This window comes from Sparus aurata, chromosome 11, assembly GCF_900880675.1.
Source record: "Sparus aurata chromosome 11, fSpaAur1.1, whole genome shotgun sequence".
Taxonomy (NCBI): domain Eukaryota; kingdom Metazoa; phylum Chordata; class Actinopteri; order Spariformes; family Sparidae; genus Sparus; species Sparus aurata.
In genome coordinates, this window is record NC_044197.1 from 13434795 (window position 1) to 13453172 (window position 18378).

The following is an 18378-nucleotide window of genomic DNA, read 5'->3' on the forward strand; positions in this document are numbered from 1 at the left end:
GCTCTGTAAGCGCGTGTTTCTGCGGTCTGCTAACAGAACATTAACTTTAAAGTCTTCCTTCGTCCCCAGCTATATGTGTGCTATGCTGTAAGCGCTGGCCCCCGTCCAGGAATCTCCTGCAGCCAGCCGCTCATAAGCCCTCTTCTAACCGGCCAAGAATGTGAATAGCTCCTTCAAAGAGAAGCCCTCTCTCGCAAGGTGTGGTTTAAAGCAAGTACCTGAGTCCACAGGTGGACATATTAGAGCAGATGAAACCCGCTAACTGAAATCCCACACCTGTCTCAGAGCAAAGGGGAGAAAACAGAGCAGCGGGGATGAAAAGATCAGATTAGATCGACACGGTTCCATTGTTTGATTCCTTTATACGCTGCCGTCCCGAATCTGAAACCATACGAAGTTTGTGCAGCTGTATGAAACAAAGAAATATTGACTTTCCAGTCTTTCAGATTCGACAAGCTTGATGAATGGTGCCCAATAAAAGAAGTCAAGGGGGTCAAAGGGCAGAAGTGTCACAGTTTTACAACGTGAGACTGTGTTAAAAGACAAGCTGATCAAAGACACTCAGCAGAAACGCCCCAATAGGACCTCATCTGAACGGAAAATACAATGAGCGTACAGGGACAGCCGGCCGCTAACAAAGCCGCCCAGTAACACAAGTGAGCACGGAGTGGTGAGAAGAGGAGTGGAGAGGAGGGGAGAACATGGCCCGGGACAAAGAGCTGCTTGTCCGAGGTCTGTCTGCCACTGGCCTGCAGGGAGGGGGGGCCCGGTGCCACTTGTTTGAGGGGTCTCCATGATAAATTTCCCACTACTTGACTCTGTCACACTGTCTGCCACCCGGACAATAACTGAGGTCATGGCAGAGTAGTGAAGCGTTGACACGGTGGCCTCTGCCGGCAGAGAGGGCCACTTTCTCTTGACGCGAGAGGTTTATTCCAGATCTCTGCCTCCCATCAAGACTAATACATCTTAAGACGAGCGTTAAACTGAATATAAATAAAACACTTCTCACAGTTGTCTTTACTCAGACCATTAATCACAGATATAAGGTCCGAGGCTCAAGACCCTCATATACGCACGTAGTGCCGCGGCGTTTGTCAAACAGAGACGGACAGAGATAAATGTGATCCCGCCGAAGAGGAAACACATGACAGCGTATGAAATATTGTTCATTTACTTCTCCAGAATGACTGTGTTGAAAAGCAAGACGAAACAAACCTCTGCGTAGCCATGCCACCTGACCTCATGGCTCTGCAGTTTTTCTTTAAAGTAGGAAACCCAATTACGCCGTACATTTTTTTTTAGGAGAGAATATCAAACAAATGTCACAGCGCGGGAGTGAGACGGACGCGAGAAAAATACGATTCAGGGAACCGGACATTAGGCCGACCAGTCCGAAAGAAGACCGTGGGAACTGTGAGCGATCATTTCTTAAAACCTTTGAGCTGCGAGAGTTTAGCCGATAACAGGCATAACACGAATGAATATGATCAAGTTAAAGGGGCAGCGAAGACGTTAAAACGCAGGATATTAACAATCACAATATAAATGAGGTGATAACTAACTGAATAAACAAGCGGTTCTCAGAGGAAAATAAGGTCCTTGGAACACTGGTTGAAGCTAGAAAGGTGGCAGGGTCCGCCACATATGAACAAGGTAAAACAGCATGTGTTGTCCTTTAAAGTCAGTTCATTTATGCCGTTTATTCGTGAACAAGAAATCAGTCGATGCAGATCTTTACCTCCTGATCAAAAATGGTTTTTTTTTACCAAAACTGCATAGCGCACCTTTAAACAAGTTAATTAGCTAAATCAGCAACCATATAAAATGATACCAGACAAAGATCAAAATGACTTAACAGCCATATAATCTCCTTCCTGAGCCTGATGGACTCTCCTAGCAGACTATAAACACTGCCTTATGTCCGAGCTCACACTGCAGGCAGGATGCAAGAAGAACATTCATTTACCACTCTGCTCTCTTTTTTTTGGTGGGGGGGGGGGGTGGGTCTGTCTTGAGGGGCTTTACTCACGCAAACCTGTCATCCCACTCTGAACCTGGCTCCCTCCTCTTAAAAGAAGCAGGTTTGTGTGTGTTTGGGTGTGTGTGTGTGTGTGTGTGTGTTGGGCTGAGGGGTAGAGGGGCTACTCAGATCGTCCCACCTCCCTCTCTCTTTTACCAGTCCAGGCGCTCCAAACTTTCGGAGCGCACCGCGGAAACTCTCCAAAGAGTTTGCAGCAGCAGCAGCAGCAGCAGCAGCTCCTGCCTCAAGGAGAAACAGTTTTTTTTTTTTAAAAGAGAGCGGAGAGCAGTCGGGAATGTCGAAGGGGCAGAATGGTCCTCCAGCCGAGCGGCACATGTGAGCCAAGAGGCCACCGGTAACGTTTTTTCTTTGTCACTTCAAGAGGAGAGGGCAGTGAGAAGTAGCAGACTGAAACGTGTCTGAGAGCTGACTGTTAGGAAGTGTCCTGTCACCTCGACACGATGGTCTGTCTGCCGGGATTCAGCTGGGTCTTCCTGAGCGCTCTCCTGCACACTGTGGCACCCTGGGGCGCACATCGACCGGACAGACCGAGGCAGTGCGACCCACCAAAGTCGGTGAGTCGCGTGTTGGGCACTTTATCAAGTCAAGGACACCCCATCGTTTTTTTTCTCTTTCTACCGAGATAAACTCGCGTTCGAAAGTTCGCGTAGACGAACACACAAGAGTCCAGTGCGTTAAAGCCAGTCATGCTGCAGAGGTGACACTTGTTGTCAAGAAAGTGAGCTTTCTGGACGAGGGCGTCACTTTGTGTTGGGAGGTGGAGGGAACATGAGGGCTCAGATGGAAAAATAGATTTAAAAAATCAAATACATTTCATAATAAATTAATTTGTATTCCATATTTCAGTTAACATTTCTTGGTGGGAGCTGATTTGTTTAATGAACAACTACGCCTTTTAAGAGCAATGGGGACAAAACTGGTCAGTGTTTCTTGGTTCCAGCTGGAGAAACAACGGCGAGACTCAACTTAGTTATCTTTAATAGTATTTATAGTGTTTTAGGATTTAACGTGCATGGCAGGGCGAGAAAGTCACACCTCATGTCGTTTATCAGTTATCAGAGTCCTGCTTTATGATGAGGTCAAAGGTTATGACTCATTTTAAAACAATAAAACATTTGAATACTTTTTTATGAATAAATAATAAACAGATGATAAGATGAATAAATAATACATAAAGATGCACAAGTTAAAATTGCATGATTAGGGTTGCTTGTTAATTGACACACTGTCTACAATGCCTAATAATAATAATAATAATAATAATAATAATAATAATAATTACTAATAACGTGTATTGATATTAGGCTGATATTATAATATCAAATAGCCTAATATTAACTAGGAGACAGTGATTAGAGACAACACTGCCTTATCTTTATGTATTTTCTGTACTGACTCATAAATGAACCTCTCAGAACCGCAGCTGGAATAAAAAGCGGTTTCCAGGAGAAATTGTTAACTCGCGCCAACTTTATGACTGTTTATGTGACAAACGCAAGTGGGGGGAACACCCACGGGTGACTTGACTTCATTTGGAAAAATTACGTTTCCCTGACCTTTTTTCTCTGTCGCGATCGCGTTTCACCGCAACACAAGGCCCATTAAAACACTTATCAGGCACACTGGTAGGAGTCATGGATGTGGCTTGAAGTCCTCACGGCGGGGAGGCGCAGCGGCGCCCAGCCGCGCTGCAGCTCCGGTTCACGGGTCTGTCAGCCGGCCTCCCACTGTGAACGCATCCTCATGAAGGAGGGGAGGGGAGGTTATTGATGTGAATTAAAATCATCACCTTCAACAAGTTTCCTTTCTGGAAAAAAAACAAAAAACAACCTCTCAGCAACAGGCACATTTATAAATATGGCTCCTGGCTGTTGTGCGCGAGGATCATGAGGGTGGCTTTTGTTTTTACGTGTGCGTTATGTCCTGTATGTGCGGATAATGAATGTGTTGCCAGCGATCAGTGAAGACTTCATGTGATTTGTAATGCGTCAGTACAGTGGTCTCTGTTTTCTGTTAAGAGTAATTACCCCCATAAAAAGGAGCCGTTGCTCGTCAGGGCTCTCCAAAAACGTCCACGCAGCTTCAACAGCAGAGGGGAATCTCTCCTCTTCGTCTGGACACGGCCACACTTACTTTCCATGTCGAAAAAGTCCTTATTCAGGGGCCCGAGTAGCTTGTTAAGGGATGACAAAATGCTGCACAAATAAAAAAATAATAAATAGGTTCAGCTTTGTAAGTTTCCGTGTATGAAAAATATGATGGAGAATGCACTAATGTCGTCCAAAGTGTTCCCGTCAGTGTGCGCCCTGCCAGCCTGAAAATCGCGTTAGAAGCAAACATTTTGAGCGAAGAAGGGGAAAGCTTGCTCTCGGATTAAGTGCAGCACTTTAGATGCGTTTTGTCAGAGACGCGGGGGAGAGACTGTGCCAGAGATGACTGCATGTTTGCTGCAGTCAACTGTGATGATAACAGAACATCCCACACCGAACAACTTGACTCGCTCCTGGCAGAAGTTTTTCTAGAGAGAGTTTTATGTGACAAAGGCAGGGTTGGCAGCGGCGCATCATAACTGGAACACGTCTGACGGAAACTCTGATTGAATTTTAGAAGTAAACATTGTCTAAGAATAACTTTATTTTACAGTAATGGGTTTCATCCCTCAAATGCCTGATTGCAGCGTGTCTCGGAGGCCAGGAGTTTGATTCTGTTTATAGAAGCTAATTCTTTCTTCATATTTGAATAATGCCAACATCAAAGTCATCGCACATGCACGGCACATTCACAGAGCCCTTAACAAGAAACATATTTTAAAGGCAGTGTGAGGCCCTCCGCTCGTTTTTCAGTGGCTTTCGGTGATTTAATTTCCATCTCGGCATTGTTTCGTGTAAAGATAACCGCAGTAGACAAACACTTCCTGCAGAGGACAAAAACAGTGTTGTACTTAAGGCTGTCAGCAGCAGATCTCCCCGTCTGGCGTAAAAAAAATTAAAATAAATAAATCACAAACAATAGTATCACAGTGGGGTCAGAGCCGAGAGCAGGTTTCTTTCAGCTTTCTTGGCTTTTATGAGCTCCAGCGCAGTATATTTGCGCTGCAGCCTTCAAAATGCTTCCCAGGCCGAAAGAGGCTTTGGCAACCGAGGTATGCACCTCAACAATACACGGGGGTCTGTTTACAGCCCAGAAGGCCCCTCTATAAACCCGCTGCCTGCACCACAGCAGCAAGCCCTCGCAGCTCAGCCCCGAGCTGACACGACTTCATGCTTCCCCTGCCGTCCTCTCAAAATGGTATTTCAATCTTTAACTTGTTGACCCGAGCCTATGAGCCAGTAAACCACAACAGACGAGAGATGTGTCAGCTTTAGTTTTAAGGCACGGCAAATTGCTCTAACGTGACGGCTCTGGTGTTTTTATTTCCTTTTACTCTCAAAATCTTATTTTCTTTGCTTCCCTCCTTCTTCTTCCACCTTGACAGCAAAGCGACATGAACTCTTTCCTGTGGCGAGTACAGCGTGCGCCTCCACACCCTCCTTCTTACTTATTCGGTACCATCCACGTGCCCTACACCCGGGTCTGGGACTTCATCCCCGACAGGTCCAAGCAGGCCTTCCACAACAGCCGCAATGTTTTCTTTGAGCTCGACCTGACCGACCCTCTCACCATCTCCAAGCTGACCAGCTGCCAGCTGCTGCCCCACGGCGAGAACCTGCAGATGCTGCTACCTCGGGACCTGTACCGCCGCCTCAAACGCCACCTGGACTACGTCAAACACATGATGCCCTATTGGATGACTGCCGACCAGCGTGGCCGTGGCCTGTACGCTGACTACTTGTTCAACGCCATAGCAGGAAACTGGGAGAGGAAAAGGCCTGTGTGGGTGATGCTGATGGTCAACTCATTGACGGAGTGGGACGTCCGGTCCAGGGGGACGCCGGTGCTGGACCTGTTCTTGGCTCAAGAGGCTGAGAGGATGGGAAAGATCACGGGGGCGGTGGAGCGGGTGGAGGAGCAGTGTCACCCTCTCAACGGGCTCAACTTCTCCCAGGTAAGAGGAGGAAGGAACACTTGCTTGTTTTCTCCCTTTTGCATTTGATTCCCTGTGTGTACACAGCTGGAATAGCTGATGTCAGACCGTTTATTCTGCGCGTCATTCAGACAAGCAGGTTGGGCTCCATAATATACAGTAAAAGTCGAGTGTGTGTGCACAGATTCTGGGTGTCGCAGAGAAACAGTCAGAGAATGTGGGAAGAGACAATATGAGGATAACAAAAAGTGATTCAAACCTTTCTCCCGGGGACGGCTTTAGGGTTATGGATGTCCCTCCACCTCACTAAACAAACACACTCATCAGCTGAGTCTGCAGAGGGTGTCAGGCTGAGCGATGCACATGCAGAACAGATTAGAGAAGGTGAGAAGAGCGGAGAGCTCCCTCTTCCATTAATGCAGACTGTCTGTCTGACTCTACGGTATCGCAGAGGTCGCAATGTAACAGGAGACCGGAAGATGAACGAAACAACCTAATTACTTGATGAGCAAAACATGGGGAGTGACTTCATCTTTAAATTCCTCGTCTGATGATAAAGAGATGACGGGAATGTGCATCTATTTAAAGAATTAGTCAGTTGGAGGTCCCCCTACCGTAGAGACTGGAGACCATTTTTTTTTCAAACTGTGGGAGGTCGCTCGGTAAAACTGTGACGGGCCTCGACAGCACGAGAGAGACGCTCTGTTCTGATTTACGCTCTCAGGCGACCTTTGATCGACATTAAGGAGGGAAAACGCTCCAGTGCGACCAAACATTCGTGCCTTCCGAGCACACCACACCCGGCATGAAGGCGAGCAAAAGCTCCTCGCATGCACTTTGGCGGCGCAGTGCAACAGAATCTGTGAGGGCCCACACCTCAATGTGACAGGTCGGAGGGCTCCGGGGCTAATTTGAGAGGCAGTGGGCTCCCAGCCTCTCCGCTTTCATCAGCACCTCCTAACTACGCTGTCAAAGTCGCACTCCATGCCCTGCACATGCCAGGGAGCTTCACTGCCCCTAGAAATAAGCTCAGCGATACACACCGAGCTTCTCGGTTATGAAGAGGAGAAGTGCTAATGCTGTCAGGAGGGCTTTGCAATTTGTGTAGTCTGTTATCTCCTGTAGACGTGTTGTTTTCTTGTCATCTTAAAGGGACTGGATCTATAAAGTAGTCTCAGTTTAACCGTCCCTGCTGCTGATCTGTATTTAGTGCAACAGGCACGGCGGTTGCCCCTAAAAACAACACTGTTTTAAATTACATCCTAACAGAGTTGAGTAGCGGTCCAACTTTAGAAAGCAGCGTCTATGTTTCCTGAGAACATCTATTTGACTTTAATAAGCAAAAACTATTGTTCTGCAGAGGAAAGAATGGGCAGAATGCACTGAATTTACAAGGCGGGGTAAGATTTTTACGAGACAGGTGCTCAAATTCAGATCAGAATTTTATTGCCATGGAAATTCAGTCAAAACTGGATCATGGATAACTTGAATTTCACCCCACCAGAGCACATGCGCCGCTGGACGTCTGAGCTTCCAGCCCCCTCATTTCCAGATACGTATGAGAACAATTGAGAGCTGAACTGAAACTGACATGGAAACTATTATTCTCAATTATAATAATTTGTGATTTAATCTGAACACTATGGTTGATTGATTCCCGCTACGCTCGACTGTAACAAGGATGAGGTCAGGAGGACGGATAGACGAAAAGAGTCATAGAGAAAGCGTGTGGGTGGGAGTCAGGAGAAAGAGAAGTGAGACACACAGAGACGAAGGCACAGATAGAGACTGGCTGGGGGAAAAAGAAAAACTGTAAAAGCAGCGGCAGGGTCGAAAACGCAGGGAGACTGATGTGCGTCGTCTCACTGCTAACGCTAATCTGAAACATGAGCAAAGCATAAAGGGAGATCAGAGTCGGGAAAGGTTCCAAACCCTGACGGCCTACATATTGTTTGTTCTCAATAAAAGTAGCTGCTTACAATATCCTGTAACTTTGACTTCACAAAGAGGCTCTTAGAAACACGAATGCTGGTGATTCATCATTTGGTCAGACTGGAGGTTCCTCAGGAGGGCCTGATCCAAGAACCACTGGTAGAGGGGCGGACTTGAGTCGTGAGGGGAATTGAGTTTTGATTTTATTGATCCCAATTCATTATTGATCCCCAATGGAGATGTTTTGACACAGTTCAAATTAGCGACGTACCTCTTTTTCCATTGCAACGGCGTGTGTTTGGCTTTCTTTCTATTTTTTCTGGCGCATCACGTTCGTCGTCGTGAATGCGACTGGCGATGATTAACTTGTTCTAAAAAGTCTTCATCAAAAAATGAAGAACTTGAATCAGACAGATTTTTTGTTTTTGCCTGAGCTATTTGTGGCGGTTGCTCATGATGTTAGACGCTTCGATTCTTTCTCATCTCTGTTGAGAGTTGCAAATGTGCAGTACCAATCAGGCAGCTGAAAAGACACCGGCAACAGTCAGAAAAAATACCTTTTATAATACCATTTATAAATAAATAAATAAATTAATAAGGTTGGAGACATAGCATTTGATTCAGATGGAACGGACTACCCGGAACCAGTTCTCACCAGTTCCGGTACTCGATTCCCATCCCTAGTGTTGAAGCACTGCTCCTCAGATGAAGTAGACTTTAGAGGAAAAACTGGCAAAGCGGATCATAATCATAAGGAGGCGGAGAAGTGCGTGTTTTAATCCAGCCATTTCTTTTGAGTGGTGTTGGTGGTAGCGTAGGAGGGACGGAGAAACGTTAAGTATGCCAGAGCCCTCTTTAAACCATTGTGGTCTAACAAGAGCTCTGTCTGTCTGAAACTCTCTATGGTCTCTTTAGATCACAGAGAGGAGAGGTGTGGATGTCTCTGTGAGAGGCAGTTTAGAGTTTTACAGAACCAGTGGAGGATCGTGGTGCCTGGTTCTTCTCCAGCTCTGTGGAGGCTGATGTCGGTTGACAGGCGAGCGGGCTGGACAGCACTAAAGTCTTTGTGAAACAGAAGGGTTCAAGCTGCACAATCAGAGCTCTGAGAGGCGACTCTGATACACCCGCTGTTCCCTCAACAGTGGATCAGCGAATAATCATCATGATTCATCAGGTATTATACCATACCAGTCTCTGCATCACAGCGGTCCACTTCCAAAACACAATGGCTTATTTTCACCTGCATACCGTATGTTATTGAAGTCAAGATAAGGAACAAAAACAGCTCTAGTGCAAAGCTGCTTTTGGGAAACTTGAGGGCGGCTCCAGCCTGTGAGCCTCTCACGCTCCCACCGAATAAACACCCGTATTTATTTTCCCTGGGTCGCATTGCAGCTGAGGCCACTGGCCCAGAGAAATTGCATCATATTGGTGGCGCCTGTCTCCTGGGCAGGGGTCAGGGGTCATGGCGGGAGGTGGTAGCGGAGCCGCGGAGCAGCAGAGCGGTAAGGAGACTGGCAGTCTGCTGGGGTCAGTCTGGGCACCGCTGAGCAGGCAGGCAGCGCCCAATCTGATAGAGTACCTGGCTCAACCCCTGACCAGGCTGAGTTTCCATTAGCTCGGGCTATTTTGTGCCACGACTTGTGCAACTATGTGTAGGTGTGTGTGTTTGTGTGCATGAGAGAAAGAGAGCTGTGGCTGACTGTCGGCTACACACAAGTGCTGTCCCCTCGAGCGGGTTAAGGGAGGGGAGGATGGTAGGTGACAGAATCTGGTTTCCTCTCAGCAGGAGGGCGCCCTCCTCCTGGTGAGCTCTGTTTACAGCCTTGGTGTCAATCTGACATTTCTATTTCAATCAGTGAACCGTCCTGTGCCGTCTCTCTGCTAGGGAAGACGTCAGGCTGAGGCTTTTTTGTTGTGCTGACACTGCAGCTTCACACACGCTGTGGTGAGGAGATGTGGCTGAAATATCACAACAATGCATTTCTTTGTGGTAAAGTAATATGAAACATGAGTTTTTCCAATATATGCATGAAAATATATAATGAAAAGTGTCTGGTGCTAGGATAGCAAACCACCGAATTTACACACAGTGGTCATAAAGTGAAACTTTTATCTGCCTGGGCCAGAGGCATTCCCCTAACTGTGTTTAGACCCACACAGTCTGTGTTTCCCATAAGACACTATTACTTTATATGATTTTCAAATTTGATTTGTGTTTGTGTTTGGTTTTCCCATTCAGATTGGACCTTGTAAAGTATATGGCCCAAGGATACAGATGGGTGATTTGAAAATGATTTAAAAACAGTAAAAGTAAAATACAGCTCACATCCAGGAGGAATGTCTGTCTCTGGACAGATCCAGAGGTTTTTCTGGCCGTGGAGCGCAGTTTATTTGATGAGCATTTATGGTAAGCGGTGAATGTAATATTGTGAGCCCGGCTAAGAGGAACAGCAGCGCAGAAATCAAAATAAGATTCTCATGCGTCGTATCAAATCATGCAGAATACTTCTCCTTGTGTTCTTTGGACCGTGTTCAGCTAAGCAGGACATCTTTACAGGGAGGAATTAAGTCACATCCAACTTTACCCATATCCAAATATTTACATTCCGTGACGGGCGTGTACGTTTTGGTTTGAAGCGATGTGTTGCCTGCCGAGGCGGATGGATGGAAAAAGCGATTCTTTGTCTGCACTCTGCTCTTCTTTTCTCTGACCTCCTCATTCATTTTGGATCTCTGTTTCCTCCCTCTCGCTCCCTATCTATTCCCTCTGACATGTCCCGAGGCTCTGGTTGTCCCATTGCTAACCCATTGCTCATCTGCACACCCCGAGTGGAAAAAGAGGTGGAGGGGGAGGAGGAGGAGATTACCTTTAAAGTGTGCTGGCGACATGTATCCCCTCTTTAAGCGTGACATCTGAGGGTGTTTCACATCTAAGCTATAATTACCTGCGCAAATATGTGGAAAACTGCGAGGCAACGCGTATCAGACCGATCATCTGGTGCTGTCGGCAGGCAGACGGCAGTCCCACTGTTGCACTAATGACTTAATAGGCCCCTTAATGACCAAATAGCCTGCTGCCATCCAGAAGCACTTAGACAATTATGTGCTGGCCAGAAACACTGCAGGCTGACAGCGAGGTAGAGAGGCTGGATGTAGACGCTGAGAAAACAGGCACACTGTGCACTTGACGGCTGAATAATTCACAAATTCTTATTGTATTCACATTTTGTGGGGGAAAAAAATTAAATGTTTAAAGAAAAAAAGCTGACAGGCACCAGGTAAACTGCAGCGACAAGATAAAAAGCGATAAAAGAAAGTCCAGCGTTGATTTTTGTTTTCCTTTTTTTCTGCGCTCCTCTATAAACCTGCTGCGTTGTCCCCATTTCAGTGAATCCAGCAGAGGTCACAGCCCTCCTCACTGCACCTGAGAGACCTGAAGTAATGACTCCGCCACATTGTCGCTGAGCTGAGTGCTGCCGAGGTCCTGAGCTGAGCGCGGCAGGTCGGGAGTGCTCTTCCATACTTTAGTGTCCGATGTGCCAAATCCTTCCCTCCTCCCTTCGCCCACGTCCTCCCTTTGGCGGAGAAAATGAGCGCTGCTGTCTGCTTCAATTGTTAACGGCCTCACATCACACTGCCGATCCGTCTTCGCTGCGCAGTCATCTTCCCTTCAAAATGAGGACCAGAGCTTCCCGGCACACGCCCACACGAGCCCTGCACTGTTTTCCGTGTAATTATTTTGTCATCCTAACAGTGGAAATTGCGGTAAAGCGAATGGTGGTTGAGCGTGTTTTCCTGCAGGCAGGTAGTCTCAAAGACACACACACATTATATTTCTAGAACACATATCTGCTCATCCCAACAAACGGGAGGCTGCAGTAAATTGTACAGAGCTGGAGGTTGTTTTCCACGGGAAGGGCAGGTAGTTTCCAGGAAGGCTGAGGTTAATCTCAGGTTGTCTGGGCCAGAGGCTGATTGATCACAGACAGGAATGTGACTGACTGATTTCCTCAGAGACCCACTTGGCCCCTCTGGAATGTTGTTGTCTTTTGGGACGTCGTTTATAACCTTTGTTTAACCATGTTAGCCCCCTGCTTAAACTAAGGGTCAGCGTATGTACCTACGCTGCGTTGAAGTTTGTGCTTTAGCTGAGACAATTTTGACTTTGAGATGAGGCTTAAATGCGACACAGCAGTCTGCTTTTTGCATATTGATAGTGTTTGTATCAGGTGTGCAGGTGGGAATGCCAAAAACAAAACAATGTATGGACACATACAAAAAGTAATCCCCCTCGTTCATCACTTATGACACACTAGAAGTGTTTGGAGGTATCTGTATCTGTACACTCTGCCTGTATTTTGTAGGTTTTTCTTATCATTTTGTTGTGTTTGATGTGTGGATGTTTCTGAGAGTCAACCTTTTGGCAGTGGTATGTTGCCTCCCTCCTCTTATCAGCGGTCACCGTGACCAGGTTATATCGCTCTCTTTACGTACCGCTGCTCTCTCTATGTGAGTTGAAGGTCTGGTTTCCTGAGCTACAGGACAGGATGAGAGGTGCACTTCAGCTGCGTCAACACAAAATCTGGCAAGTAAAATAAATTAGAAACCTTCTTCAGTATTTCTCTTTCTCGCCTGTTTTATCCTCACTACTGCTCCCTCGGTCTCATTGAGGCCGTTCACATTTGGCATCAACACGTGTCCTGAGTGATCCGATCACAAGTGGACAGCTCTACCTACAGGTGTAGTCGAGACGCATTGAGGACGCATTTTGCGATCCCATCACTCAGACCACATCCGAAGGTGGCCTGAGGATGCATGTGACCACATTCATTTAGCAGTGTGTAGGCACACGTCCTGTGCCACATTGTAGGATTGTTCCTACACAACTGACATCCTCTGTGAAACAACATGAGGAGGAAGCCACAGCAACAAGCAGAATGGATTATTTCTCACAACAGTCTTTTTCAAACAGATGATGTCTTTGTCCTCGGAAAGACTGTTTGAATAATTCTTCGTCTGCTCCCTATCCATGCCATCTTATCTAAATTTACTGAGGAAGCAGATCTAAGTGCACAACAGCCATACAAATACAGCATATTAGTGCTAACAAACATAAAGAGTGAAAGAGCAGCAGCCGAAAACTAACCAGACAATGTGGCGTATCAATATCGCGGGTGAACATGGAAAAATGACTGCCAATAGGCCGCGGCATGCGACTTTCCATGTCGGATGCTTGGTGGTCCGAGATGAACTCAGCGTCCCGGCCTGCGTGTGACATCAGCCACACATACTACCACACCTCTCACACCACTGGCCAACGGTCGTAAATAGGTGCCAGCGGAGAACAACTGCGTGCATGTGTGCGCGCTGAGAGAGCCGGGCTTGTCGGGGATTAGGTAGCATTAGTGGAGCCCTCTCACTGAACCTGGTTTTAATGTGACCCATGCGTCTTCTCTGGCCCCGCCTGCCCTGTCCCCATTATACACAACCCAGCGGAGCACTTCAGCTCTACTTACACCTCTCACCTTCCTGCACCCTCCTCTCCAAAAACCTACATGTTCACGCTCATTTTCACTTTCACACCATTTACTTGCATTATCCCGCGAAGTCCAAAAATAATGCTTCAGTTGTGCTTTTTATGTTTATTTATCCACTCAGACTTGTTGGGAACATGTACGTCATTTTTTCTGGCAAAAGTGTGTGTCACACATTCGCACAGTGGAGCATCTGTCCTGCATGAAAACACTTTGATTCTACTGTACACATTTAGAAAGTGTTGATTGGGGTCAAATGTTACTGTAGCTCATTCATGATGGAACAATTGGCCGCTGAGTAGCACTAATGTGTTGAGTCAAGATAATTTCAAGTTAACTCCGCAAATGTCAAACGGGAGAAAAAAAAACAAGCAATGACGGATCTTTTAGGTCATGCTCTGTGGTGTACTTCAAAAACAAGAAGGAAATCCAAATACAAGGAATTATTAAAAAGTCTTTATTATACTGGCTAAATCATTAAACACGAAAACATGTTTCGACCGCAAAGTCTTCGCCAGGCCTCCATAAAACAGGCGCATCCGTCAGGAGAAGCAAACCAGGCTTTTTGGGAAAGGGGGCCCTGATGGTCACTCATAATGGCATATTTTCTCATGTATAAACCCCTTTAAACCTCCCATGAAGGCACTACACAGTGCTAACTCAAACCCCTCATTGGGGCCTCTTCTAGGAGGAAATCAGGAAAAAGCAAGGAAACATCTCAAAAAGTGCCAACCGCAGTGGTCGCAAACTGTTTCCCTTTAAAAAAAGACCAGTGACGCCCTAGTAGGAAGCCTCCCCCACCATATCGTTCTCATTGAACTTGTGTTGCACCTTGTGAAGTTACTCACTGACCTACTTTTTTTTATTGTTCTAGTTTCGTCAAAGTGTAGATTCCAAAATTTGATCATGTGAAATGAAAAACATTTTTGGATTTCAAACATCTATTGTTGGTGTTAGTTTATCGATAACACAGTGGTGATGATCACTTGTTGGAAGGGGCGCCCTGGAAACTTTTTTCAGTCATCGACGTCATAGGCACAAATCAAAATTTCATAAACCTCTCTCAGGTCCAAGTATAAAGCAGCAAAAATAAAGCGATCTTAACTGAGATATGTAACTCCAATGGCTGTTTTTGGTGTGTGTGCGTCACCGGGCACTGAGGCTGGTCCCCAACTCCCTGACCGATGTGAAAACTGCCCGTTGGACCTCTTAAACACGGCTCCACTTGTAAACTTTATTAGGGAGCACATAAATCCTGTCGTCCATTCTATCTACCTCCTGATGCAGCCGGGTGGAGTGACGGCCATTACACACCTCTCCAACTAAGAGCACCTCTCCGTTGAAGCAGGGAGACAGAGAGAGAGACGCAGCGTGTAAAGATCATTGGGTAAATAGGCTGGCAGGAGGGGAGGCAGGTCATCAGACAGACAAGCAGCGGGAGGCAGGAGACAGGCTCCAGTGCCATTAACAAGACTTGAGACACAGATGCTCAGATACCAGCACAAACAGTTTTCCAGGGGTAGATTACACAGATAAGTGAAAGCACAAACACAGAGCTGCACAGGTCAGCCCAAGCTGAGTCACTCATTTGAGAAATGTTACCGTCTGTACATACTTTCATCCTCCCATTGCAGACCTGCTCTCAGTCACGAGTCTCTGCACTCTGGTTCCTTCCTTAACACATAAGGCCAAGTTCAAACTAAAAGACTGTGGACTGGATTTTCCAGTCGCCAACAGTATAGTGGTGTGGAGTGGAATAGTGGTGAAAAAGGGTCGGGCAAACTGGCACACGATCACAATGTCTGAGCTGTTCAAAAGCTCTAGAGCTTGCTGATACCTCGCATCAGCCCAAAAGATATTAAGCAAGCTGAAAGGGACAGATTGGCTATCTTAATCCAATGAGAGCAGCCCCTGGCTGTGGAAGCGGAGGAGACGAGGATCCTTCCTGATGAAAGGTCTGGTGATGTTTGACTCGCTGTCCCTTAACCTTCATGTACATGTAGTGTACACACCATGACAACTAGGAGATTCCTCATTACAAGACAGAAAGTTGTGATCTGTCCTCTTACTTCACTTCACTGTATGTCTTGATGAAACAGATCTACTTGTGGATGCACATAGTCACAATATGATACATGTAGATGGCTTTTTTTTTTTAAACGCCGGACCTGGTTAATAGCAATTCAAAAAAAATACAGGACCAGCTTTTTAAAAACTGATTCCAAACCAGCAGCTGACCACCTGGATGGGCATTAAGGCCTCAAGCCTTCATCAGAATCCTTCAGCTCCTGGTCAATAAATTTGTTTTACCCTCAGTAGCTCAGGGGAGTCCAGGCATTTGTACATTCAGGCCTCTGTTTCACCTTCCAAATTAGAGTTCCCAGAACTTTCCCTGAGCCGGATTGACTGAGGGAGCCGGTTGCCCTCGTCCCTGCCCTCTGGATGACCTCATCCATTTGGCTAAAGCCCCAGGAACCCCCTCCCCGCTCCACTGCTGTTGAACATGACTTCTTCAGTTCTTTGTAACGACAAAGGTCTGAGTCAATTAGTCTTTGCAAATTTGGTTTTAACAAGATAATCGGTTTAGCGAATGCATGGATGGATGAACCGACGGGGATTGTTTTTAGATTTTTTTGCACTAAAATATCAGCACAGTGAAAAAAAAGTATATTAACGTAGTGTCAAAATACTTCACTGAACTATTTGGCACTCTTTCTATAGTCCTGTGTGAAAATTCGTATCCATCTGGCATGTAAAAGGGATAAAAAGTAATGATAAAATTGGCTGCCCTGCTGTTGACGTGTGACCTGGTCAATCCCTACCATGAGAGAAAGGGGTGAAAGAAAAGAAAAGAAAGGGAACATAAAAAGGGATTATGAGAAAGAGAAGTGGAGGGAAGGGACAAGGAGGGAGCTGGGAGAGAGGCAGAGTAACCCCACGCCACTCAGGCAATACGGGAAGGAGAGGAGAGGAAAATAAAATTGTTCAATTTGGTGGTACTGGGAGAGAGCAAATGCAACAATAACACAGGAAACCTTTCACTTTCTCCACTCCGCACTTTCCTCCATGCCAAGATAAAAAAGACAACAATGTAAAAGAAAAAATATAAAGGATGCTGCTGTGAAGTTTCTCTCTCTTCCCCTCTGTTGGTTTGGAGTTTTTCCCCCCTCCTGCTCCCTCACATCACGGCCAATTTCACCTGTCATTCACCAGTGCAGTTTTTCCAACACGGTTCTTCTACCTTTCCCAAGGCACACACTCTCTTGGCGTCCACTGCAGCAGTTTAAATATAATATCAAACATATGGCAGAGTTTATGGAATGTAAATGAGATGAGAAATCAAATTTACTTAGAGTGGGACCGTGGTCTCTGAGGGGTGCCCTTGTTTAGGGAGAGCCTAAGTGATGGGCAGCTGTAATTACAGCCACAAACCGTGTGGGAGAGCTGGAGGTGGAGGTGGAGGGGACGGGATGAGCGAGAGGGCCGGGAGGAGAGGGAGGATGGGGGAGAGGGTCCGGTGAGGAGAAAAGAGCGTTGAGAAGTTCAGAAAGAGGGGCTCTCAGTGGGTGGCGCTTTTCTCATTTTTCTTCCTCGTTCTCTCTTGTGGGTGTGCATCATGTGACGATGTGTAATTGGCCTGTGGTCACACCAGAGTTGTGCAAACAGATTAGCAGGGAAACATGTCAGCCTGAGGGGCTGCAGAGGTGAATGTGTGTGTTGTGTGAATCACAGCTGTGGGATTGTGTGGGAAACGGTTTGATGGAGTAAAACCTATATTAATGGTGAACAGGTGGGGCAGCTGACTTTGTCGCAGACAAATTTGTTCCCGTGGGCGCGCGGGGGACGTCTCGAGCTCGAGTCTTAATGCGCAGTCACACACACATGTTGAATACAGACGTATTCATGCGTAGACGGATTTTCAATGCTTCAGTTGCATCCAGTAAATTAAATTATGTTTGCACTCTGCTCATATATTCCAGAGGTTCGGTGTGGTTTGAGGACATTGGAGGATACCAGTCTTGGTTTCTACTATAAAGCCTGGCTTTACCGCTCACACTGAACAGAAGTTCATTGTGTGATCAGCCGGGGGAACGACTACAACTTCTCACAGCGAGACTGCAGCTCACACACACCAACTTACGCCACTTTGATGTTTGACGACCCAGGTTCCCAAAAAATTGAGATGCAAAAATAAAAATAAATTCAATCATTTGCAAATGAACTGCTGATCTGAATGTAATCATGTGCTTTACAAAACAGTCGACCTTGCCCCATCCTTGCGTGTGAGCGGCTGACCTTTCCAGGATGCCCCTTTTATATCCAATCATGACACCATCACCTGTTACAATTCAACCTGTTCCAAACAGGTGTTTTTGTGCTAAAAAAAACCCCTCCCGGTCTTTTGTTGGCTCTGTCCCCTCCTGTTTAAAACGTGTTGCTCGCATCAAATTCAGAATAACCATATATTCATACAAAACAATAAAGTCAATGTAAATTATGTTAAAGATTAAATATATTGTTTTAGCAGTTTCAAATTGAGTGTAAATCTTGAAAAAGGATAAGCAATACATTTACGTAAGTGTAAGTGGTAAGTGGTGTTAATATTGTTCAAAATCAATAGTTTGAAGGTTTGGGAAATATACTTACTTTTAAAGCCTGTTAGCTCAGCATAAAGACTAGAAATGGAAGAACCAGTCCACCTGGCTTTAAAGCTCACTAATTAACAAGTTATATCTAATTATATCTTTTTGTGACATTTGAGTTTAAAAAAGACAATTATTTTTTTTGTGTTTTTTATTAAATGCTGAAATAATTCTTGGCCGATATTATATATATTTTTT

The 18378-nt window shown here is 46.0% G+C and overlaps 1 protein-coding gene across 1 annotated transcript in view; it reads left to right on the plus strand.

Moving 5' to 3' along the window:
- Positions 1-2139: 2139 nt before the first annotated feature.
- Positions 2140-18378, plus strand: part of trabd2b (TraB domain containing 2B) — a 68307-nt gene continuing 52068 nt past the window's right edge. Inside the window, exons 1-2 of the mRNA XM_030432286.1 lie at positions 2140-2598; positions 5520-6089. Of these exons, the coding sequence (XP_030288146.1) occupies positions 2485-2598; positions 5520-6089 (684 nt within the window). The 5' untranslated portion in view covers positions 2140-2484. The remainder of the gene's footprint in view (positions 2599-5519; positions 6090-18378) is intronic.